The 10437-nt window shown below is 33.9% G+C and overlaps 1 protein-coding gene across 1 annotated transcript; it reads right to left on the bottom strand.

Moving 5' to 3' along the window:
- Nucleotides 1-8086: 8086 nt before the first annotated feature.
- Nucleotides 8087-9025, bottom strand: LOC130043754 (olfactory receptor 4C15-like). Its single transcript, XM_056136172.1, has one exon. The coding sequence runs from the start codon at nucleotides 9020-9022 to the stop codon at nucleotides 8087-8089; it is 936 nt and encodes a 311-aa protein (XP_055992147.1). The 5' UTR covers nucleotides 9023-9025.
- Between the last annotated feature and the right edge of the window lie 1412 nt (nucleotides 9026-10437).

A 10437-nucleotide genomic window follows, 5' to 3' on the forward strand; every position in this document is an offset into this window, starting at 1 on the left:
TGTGATATTTCACATAGTCAATCAGCAGGCATCCTTAGTTAGCTGGTGATGATTTATAGATGGTTTTGGAACTAATCGTGCAGGGAGTTTTTAGGAATGCTGCCTACCTGAGAAACATAATGTCTGTGACAAAAGAATTCTAATTCAAATAAAAATAAAGTATCAATATTGTTTAATTTTGCTATTTTATTGGTGCCTAGAGAACTCTCCAGATCTTTGCTTTTTTGTTCGGGGGATGATTTCCCACACCTGGTATTGAATTCTAGTACAGGAATAGAGATATTATTTGAAAACCTAAGGGTCTGTGAATAGAACTGGATAGTTTATTGAGAATAAAAGGAAATTATTCTCTCATAGTTTGACAAAAAAATTTGATAATATTAGAGTAAATTTATCAGAAATTAATATGGATTCTCATATACTTGTGATTAATCTATAGTAAGAAGATACTTAAAATTTGAATGCTGCCAAAAAATAACATGTTCTTACATACAATTTTTATTCATCATTCATATTCTCATCTAAAATCTCAAGAGAAGCAGATAAGATGGAAATACAATCTTCTATTTTTTGTTTTTGTTTTGCTTTTATTTTGTGCCTGCACCTGGTGGTACTCAGGATTTTTTCCTGGTTCTTGCTCAGAAATCATTCCTGGCATGGTTCAGGGAATCCCAAACCCAAGATTGCAAAGTGCAAAGAAAACACCCTACCTGCTATCACTAGATAGCAGTACTATCACTCAGCCCTCGTCAGGTTTTCTATCCAGAATAATTAGTTTACGTGCTTGGAACTAACATTCTAGCATACTATACAATTTTATAATGAGTGGTTTAATTATTGGATACTTTATACAAAGTGTTACATCTTATGTCTAAGGGTCCTATCCTCAAAATTCTGGTTGATATCAATTTAGCCCTACATACTCCTCTAAGAAAAAACGTATTCCGATCCTGATTGTTAGAGAAAATTCTACAGACTTTCATTCCTAGTTCTATTCCTGAAAGTGCTGTGCGTGCCTCAGTGCTCCTCTGGCCATTATCTATATACTCAGGGATCTCTTGGGGCTCTAACCTTATAATTGACCTCCATGGTATCCCCACAGCCAAGACGTTCTTTCTGATTATTTTGGCAACAAAATGCGTTTCTAACAATGTAATGACTCTTAAAGCAATACAAATTTCAGTTTTCACCTTTAAGTGGCTGCAATTTTCAAAACTATATGAAAATCTGTAGTAGATCAACTTTTAAATAATTAGTATGGGATGGAGCAGAGTGACATCTCAACAAACTGCAGTGCATGAAATAGGGTTGGGTTTGAGGCACCACCTGGTCCCCAGCATTAGGAATGTTTCCTGAGTAGAGAAGCTGAAAAGTTACTGAACCACACCAATTTTCACACACTGCGAGGGGTTACTCCTGGTTTTGAACTCAGGAATCACTCCTCTCAGTGCTCAGGGGACCATTTGGGATGCTGGGAATCGAAACCCGGGTTGGCTGCGTGCAAGGCAAATGCCTTACCCTCTGTGCTATTGCTCCAGCCTCTGTTTCTTAAAATTTTATATAATTCTGAGTAATTTTACCTGCCACTATATTTCTAAATTATGCTGTATCAGTCATTCAAAAAGAATAGAATAAAACTCATTATTTTCTTCTCTGTCAAATGTGCCTTAAACCCATTGTAAATATCATCCAATACCATTGTTTAGCATAAGGTAAAGGTAAAGGTAAAGGCCCTCCCGCTGATCATCGATTTGCTCGAGCGGGCCCAGTAACGTCTCCATTGGAGACTTTGTTGTTACTGTGTTTGGCATATCGAATACGTCATGGGGAGCTTGCCAGGCTCTGCCTTGCAGGCGAGATACTCTCGGTAGCTTGCTGGGCTCTCCGAGAGGGGCGGAGGAATCGAACTCCGGTCGGCCATGTTGGCTGCGTGCAAGGCAAACACCCATAGCATAATAATAAAAAGTTTAATTTTTTTGTTTATCTATGTAAACACTTTACTTTTCATGATAATTTGGGAATTATAGTCTTTTCTCAGATCTTTTTCTCTACTCAAAGTAGAGTCCTGTTGGTTTATCTGAATATTTAGATTTTGGTGGACTAATATTGATGTTAATTTTAAATTCTCCTCTACTTCTCTGACATTTTGATAACTGCAATTTTTAACTTTATGATTTTATGCTGATTGAGTTCACTTAAAGAGTGAGACAAAACAATTGCGGCTAACACAAAAGCATCTCAGACTTCCTCCATTGAAATATATCTGATCCATTGCAGATAGAAACATCAAATTTTATGTGATTCTAGTCAACTCAGGAGCATGAAAAATCATAGTTATAGTTTTCAGTACTATATCACAATTTTTAATCCTTCCTGAAATCACAAAATTCAAATTACACATCTTACCCTATGTCAGAAATATTAAATATCAAATTTACAATTAACAACAATTATAAAATTTGGTGGAGTTTTTCTTTTTTAATGAAGGACTTCGTTTTGTAACATACATCACTTTTTCAAGTCAGCTAGACTTTTCATGAAATACTCAATAGTATGTTTTATATAAATAGTCTATGAATGTGAAAAATATTTGATTCTCAGTGCACTAAATTAGTAGTCTTTAAAAAAGCCCCTCATATCACAAACACCTGAGTGAAAACAGCCTTTGTGATACCTGATAAATGAAAGCTATAGGAAGAATAAATGAAGTGCTGATGGAGAGCTGAAACAAAATAAGGCATGCTTCTATTCTAACAATAGTGACTCCAAACACACTTCCCAAACATTTGTTTTCTTAAACCACATATTAATGGCTATTTATAATATCAAAAATGCTATTCTTTTGACATTGACACTTTATTTCATTTCTGTTTTCAAAGCTTCAGACTTGTAACTATAAATATATTTTTTAAAATATAATCTAGAGTCAGAAAAGTTTATGACTAGTTCTCAGGCACATAACTAAATGATAGGCCAGTGATTCTATTCAATTCAGAACCATAACAAACAGTACTGATAGTTTTAAGTGCTATATCACAGTTTTTAATCCTTCCTGAAATCACAAAAATTTAAATTATACATCTCACCCTGTGTCAATCTCTGGAAGTTCTGGTGATGACGAACTCTTGCTCTCTATGGATGAATACCCATCCAGAGGCTGATCAACAAGTAAAGGTTTTTCCAAGGTCCTAGTGCTACTTCTATGGGGAAGATTAAGAGCATCTCTGGCTGATAGAGTAGAGAGTGTTTTCCATAGCTTCTGCAGCACTGCTGTCAACATAATTTGGGATGGGTGGGAATAAAGAAACACAAATTACCTTCTGTATTTCCAAATATAATTTAAAGAGGTTTACCAGGGAAATTATGAACCTATAGAATTCTCTCTCTTTCCTTTGGGAATTTTTAAGTGCTTGATACCTTAATCAACTTTAATGCACCTGACTAATTAGAATTAGTATTTTTCATTCTTTACACCTTTTTTTATTTGCTCCTAGATTTTTCTTTGAAGGTGCTTTCATTCCCATCAGAAGAAACCATTGGATACTTATGGGTTAAATATACTGTATTTGCAGAATAAGCCTGAAATTTCTAATAGATAGTAAAAGCTTTAATATATTTACCCTGAATCTCATAATTTTTTAGCTTTGGAAGAATTTACTGTGGAACTGCATGTCTGGTGTTATTTTTATGTTTATCAAAAATAATTGATAAATAAGATACATTTATTAAGAATTTTAATCTGTATATAGTTTTCCATAGTATTTTATTTAATTTTAAAGAAAATATTATTTATAGTACCCATTTATGATTAATAATCCTAAGAATTATAGAAGCTATTCAGCTAGGAAATAGGAAAGTTAAAGTTTATACTCAAAGCATATATGTTCTAAATTTCATCTTCTTTGCTAGCTTAAATTTTAGATTTCTATTGGAAGAACTGACCTTTATGTCAATCACCCAAGTCCTCATTTATGAATAACCTTGTGACTCCTCCAAAAAATTCTGTTAATTAACTAAACCATAGTGTAACTGTTCAGAGCAGCATGAAAATTATAAATCAGAACATAGATATAAGCTTTCTGTCATTGAACAATATATTTCTCTCTAAATATAGAGTATCAGTGAGAAAAAATTATTTTATAAAATTTGATATAAGCAGAATTTGACTAACAGTTCCTATTATCTATAAACATTTGCTCAAATATGAAACAATTTTAAAAAAGGAAGCATGATTGTCAGAAAGTCATGATAATTTTACTGATTATTAAATATTTCTCTGTACTAGAACTGTGACTGATGCCTAATATAAAATTTTCTTGATATACTTTTATATTTCTAATTGCATATCTTCCTTTTCTAAGTTGGAATGAATTAATTTCTCATTGTCTCCTCTAATTCTTCATATTCTGGCAATCATTTTAATGATGCAATAGTATTCAGTGTGGTACAATATTATTCAGTACGCTATTTTATAACTCAGAAATTTCATTAGATTTGAATTAATAACTATATGGAGTGATAGAAGAATATTCATATGTGTATATATATATATGTGTGTGTATCACGGTCACGGTCTTCCCGTTATTCATCGATTTGCTCAAGCAGGCCCAGTAACGTCTCCATCATGAGACTTGTTGTTACTGTGTTTTGGCATATCAAATACATCACGGGGAGCTTGCCAGGCTGTGCAGTGCGGGCGAGATACTCTTGGTAGCTTGCCGGGCTCACCGAGAGGGGCAGAGGAATCGAACTCGGGTCTGCCATGTTGGCTGCTTGTAAGGCAAATGCCCTATCACTGTGCTATATATATATATATATGTATATATGTATATATGTATATATGTATATATATGTGTATATATATACATATATATATATGCCACTTTTTGTGGTGCTAAGAAATGACTCCGAGTGGGGTTTGGAGATCACATGTGGTGGTAAGGATTAAACACAGGTTGGCAGCATGCAAGGCAACTACTTACCCATAATGCTATCTCTCCATTCTAGTTACAAAGAATTTTAAATGATAGTACAACATGAATTTGCCGTCCAAAGTAAAGAATTCCTCTCAAATGAATAGATTGACCATGAAGATTCAAAATGTCAATGAAATAGAGTTATATTCTATTCAGATTCCAGATCTTCAGAACATAGCTCATTCGTTTACCTAAATATTTCAACTTTAATCTTTTATATGAATGGGATTAATAGAAATTTGTATTTCTGCCTCCTTTGATTAACACATTGCTTTATAATCTGATTTTCTGAAAATTGAGTTCCTTTTAGAGACATAAAAAACATAGAGTTCCTGCATTTGAATTAATTTTATCAATGTGAGGCACAAATGTAAAGCTATTTGTGACATTATATGCATTTAAGACATTAAATACAATTTTGTAATTGAAAAGGTGTTACACACCACTTTTCACATTTTGTCTCTTTCCATGTGGTATTTGATAGGACTTTATATAAAAATTTTAAGTGCTACCTCTGTAGTCTGTAAATTGTAAGCATCACTTGAGTCACAATGTTCTTACTTTTGTATCCTTTACACATCCTCTGCTGTCTAAAAAAATAGAGTGGAAAGAGATTTTTTTAGATGTTATTTCCGGTTAAGGAGAGCTTTATAAAAAATGAGAGATAACAGAGAATTAACATAAAGTGATGAATGTGCTTCATTTCTAATTTATAATTATTGTGAAAATTAAAAAAGAAAAAGAATTTTATTATTAAATTAACTTTCTTCAGTCACTTCCCACAAATATCTGTTTCCAATAAGAATTAATTATTGACTCTGATCCAAAGGTTTATGTGATTTGTTGAAGAGTGATTTAGTTAAATGATAAGCCTAAGGTTCTATAAAATTCAGAAGGCTCTAATACAACATCCATCATTTTAAGTACTATATTATAAAGTGGGAATTTTTTATAAATGTTTCAGGTAAAGCACGGTTTTTTTTACCTGAAAACTTTGAGTCTTATTGGAGTTGAGATTCACAACCATTTTCCACCTCCTGTTCTTGCGGAAGCATTTGTGGCCACATCCATATTTCATCCCCACCGCCAAGTAAGCTCATCTACCTGTCTCCTTTCAGAGACTCATAATCAAATCTCTAAAGAGAGCAATAAACCAAAATCTCTTTGATACTTTGTCCTGGCTGAGACTTCTGGGTTAATTTTAGAATGGAATGAATCAAGTTTCCACCCCCAAAATCCCAGCACTGAACTCATATCCCAACATCTTGCTACCATGAGCCAGATAGACTGCCTGATTAACTATTTTGGATTTTTCTGGAGTGCACGGCCAAATTAATGGCTGTGCTATTTCTTCAAAGTCTATACTTCCATAATCCCAGCAGGAGCACTTCTGATTGATTGAGAACTTAGATGTCAAATAATCTTGTTAAATAATTTTAGATATCCCTGATTACATAGAACGTCACTTTATGCTCTAGAGAACAGTCTGGACCCCAGTAGAGTAAAACTGATATAAAATGTCAGGAGAAGAGGAGTAATATACATCATTTTAGAAAAAGCAAAGGTTACCTCCAAAAAAGTAGACCTTTATAGATTTTTAAATCAAGAAGTCATAATGTAAATTTTTATAAAGGTGATGTAAAACCATATTAGCCAGATGCAATGTTTTAATTTAATAATCAAGTGAAAATTTAGGGACATAAAAATAGGAAATCAGTGTTGGGCTATAAGCATGTCTCATTTCAGTTGAACACCTCTTCAGAGTTTTGTTGCTGGATTCATCCATTATTTCCCCACGGACTTTGTGAGGGTTTTGGGGTAGGGACTTAAAACTAGAGAGGGCTAGAGTGCTAGTACAGTGGGTATGGCTTTGCCTTGTACCCCAAAGACCCGGGTTGGATTCTCGGCATCCCATAAGGTCCCCCCAAGCACTTCCAGGACTATTTCCTGAGTGCAGAGACAGGAGCACCGCCGGGTATGGCCAAAAAGAATAAAAATTATAGAGCATGTTATTTCCCCTATTAAAACTCTCGATACTTATTTTAGTGTGCTGATGATTTTGGATTTGGGACCATACATAGCTGTACTCAGAAGGTTTTCCTGAACTCAGCACAAAGGAATTACTTCTCATAAAGCTCAGGAACCATGTGTGGTTGTGAGTATAAAATCTGGATTCAATTGCATGGAGGACAACTGCCCTTCCTGCTGTACTATGTCTCCAGCTTCAGTCTGTTGACATTTTGGAAAGTCAAAATGATACTTTATACTAAAAAAGCCTCATGTTCTTTTTCCCATTGCTATTTCTGCGTTATGCTTTGTACATGTTATACATCCTAAATCGTATATGTTCTAGTACATTGATATTTGTGCTCAAATCAATACAAGGTTTGTGGCAAATAAAAAAGGTTTTTAAAAATCTGGTTTAATAAGGGATTAGAAACTAAAGTTCTTTTTACATTTTTCTAGAGAAATACTATGAAGTACAAGTTTTTCAAAAAAGATTTCTATTAAAAACTTTTACAAAGCTGATCTCAATGTCCTGGTGCCTAAATTAGCTACATTATTTGAGATGAGATGAGATGTTACAAAGAAGAATTGAACTTTTTGTTGATTCTAGAAAAGGTTTATGAATATCAAACTACCAGAATGTTTATTTTATAAATGCACTCCATGAACATTTAAAATCTTGTATAGTTAAATCAGATTTCGTTGCAGGACATAAGATGAAGAACATTTTGGAACTGAAAAAACTCTTTAGATTTCTAAATCCAAAAAAAATCGCTCTTTAGAAAAATTGAACAAACCTCGTTGCTAATCCATAAACCTACTTAGCTTCAATCACAAAGGTTTTTTATTTATAACACAGATGGCAAAAATTGATGATCTATTTTAATTTTTTGTAATGGCTGGATTTAAATATGGATGCAATTCATCTATATCTTTTAAGTAAGAATTCTGAGGTGATATTCAAGATAGTGAAACATTTTCCCAAACTCTTATACTTTATGTTGTTTGTTGCCTCCCCTTCATTCAAATTGTACAGCTACATAATATTAAATCAAGATAATTTGAAGTTTTTACAAGAAATTTTATTTTTCTGTGCAACATGTTTATTTTTTATCAGAGATAGACATTAATCTTTTCCACAATTTGGTCATAGCATTCTTCACCTCCTTATTCCTGAAAGTATAAATTAAGGGATTGAGTAGAGGAGTTAACATGGTATAGAATATTTCCACCATTTTATCAAAGTAGAAAGCAGTTGGAGGCCTTGCGTACTCAAATATACACGGGACAAACAACATAACCACAACAGCAATGTGAGATCCACAGGTGGAGAGGGCTTTCCTCTGTCCTTCAGTACTGTGACTTCTCAGAGAGAACAGAATGACCCCATAAGACACAAGCAACATGGAAAAGATTAGGATGCAGATGAATCCGCTGTTGGCCACAACCAAAACGCCAAAGACATAAGTATCAGTGCAGGCAAGTTTTAGTAATGGGAACAAGTCACACATGAAATGATCAATGATGTTAGGGCCACAGAAAGGCAGCTGGGAAGTAAAAGCAAGTTGGATAATGGAATGAAGAAGTCCCCCAGTCCAGGCTACTCCAATCAAAATGCTGCAGAGCCTTGAGGTCATGATGGAAGAATAGTGTAAAGGCTTACAGATGGCCACATACCTGTCATAGGCCATGGATGTGAGGACAATCATCTCTGCCCCAGCAAAGAAGTGTCCAACAAAGAGCTGTGTCATACAGCCTGCAAAGGAGATGGTTTTCTTTTCATAGAGAAGGTCAACAATCATTTTGGGGGCAATGACAGAGGAGAGGCACACATCCAGGAAGGATAGAAAAGTCAGGAAGAAATACATTGGGGAGCCCAGGAGTGCTGGACTGCTCAGGATGGTCACCACGATTAATAGGTTACCAGTGACAGTTGCAATGTAAACTACCAAAAATATAACAAATATTATTTTCTGAATATCTGGATTCTGTGAGAGTCCCAGGAGGACAAATTCAGTTACAAAACTTTGGTTTTTCATTATCTCCAAGGAGAAACTTAAGGCTTCCAGAGCAGTCATATATAATCTGCAATAGAAGAATAAAATATGCACGTCATATTTTTTCATTAGCACATCTATCAATGATTTTATTCATAAGATAAATTATATTTCATGCTCTATATTTTTGAGCACTGGTATGATAGCATAGTGGTAGGGCATTTGCCTAGAGTGCAGCTGGCCCTGTTGAGCAGGGTTCAATTCCTTTGCCCCCCTCAGAGAGCTTGACAGGTTACCAAGAGTATCTCGCCCACACGGCAAATCCTGGCAAGCTACCTGTGACGTATTCAATATGTCAAACATAGTAACAGCAAGTCTCACAATGGAGAAGTTACTGGGCCCACTCCAGCAAATTGACGAACAATGGGGGGACCGTGACTGTGATAGATTTTGAGTCACAAATTTTTTTGTAAAATGTGATAGTATAAAAGAGCTTTATAAAATATGATAGACATACTATTAAATAGCATGACATATTCTTAACTTCCACAAACTTCTATGTGATAATGTTTAGATATGACCTTTCTCAACATTATCACATAGGTTTGCTCTTTTTTTATTTCCTTCTCTTCTACATTTTTATTTACATATAAGCATACAACATATGTATGTTTTTATTTTGTAGCCTGAAACTTTACTGTATAAAAAAATTAAGTCCAGGATTTTCTAACAATATTTTAGTTTTTTAATGTATAAATATTATATCATTTGTGAATAGTAATAATCTGGAATACTTCACAGTTTGGATCACTTCTATTTATTTTCTTACCTTATTACTTTAGCTAAGAATTCAACACAATTCAATACCATCTTAAGTAACTATGGATAAATTGGACCTATTTTTGTTGTATGACCTACAGAAAAAACTTCAAATATTTCCATATTATGCATAATGTTGCTGTGGTTTTGTTGTGTATGGTCTTTATTATATTGTTAGATTTTTTCAACTTGCATGTCTTTGAGAGTGTTAATAATAGACAGGAGAGTGGAACAGTTGTGGAGGGTTATTGGCACTAGGGTAGTGGGTGGCTAAAGTAGATTATCAGCAGCAAACAATATAGTAACTACTGTAACCCATACTACCTCAAAAAATTATTTTAGAGATTCAGAATCCACATTATGTTTCTCAGTACTGAAGAATAGGCACTATCTAAGCATAATAAAAGGGACTATTTTATAATATCCCGGATAAGCAGAATAACTTATCTACACATAAAATAGAAAAAGTAAAGTCCAGATTCTGAGATGCATCCCTAATTTTGTAAAATTTTAAGTACATGGAAATTTTAAAATGAATTATATATCTTTTAAAAGAACACAACCCCTATGAAAAATGCCAACCTTATATATACATATATATGCACATAATATAACAAATATGCAAATAGTGATATATA

Source organism: Sorex fumeus, unplaced genomic scaffold, assembly GCF_029834395.1.
Source record: "Sorex fumeus unplaced genomic scaffold, SorFum_2.1 ptg000007l, whole genome shotgun sequence".
NCBI lineage: Eukaryota > Metazoa > Chordata > Mammalia > Eulipotyphla > Soricidae > Sorex > Sorex fumeus.

Excerpts from the sequence above, each read along its gene's own strand:
- LOC130043754 (XM_056136172.1), bottom strand. The coding sequence starts at position 9,022 with ATGAAAAACCAAAGTTTTGTAACTGAATTTGTCCTCCTGGGACTCTCA.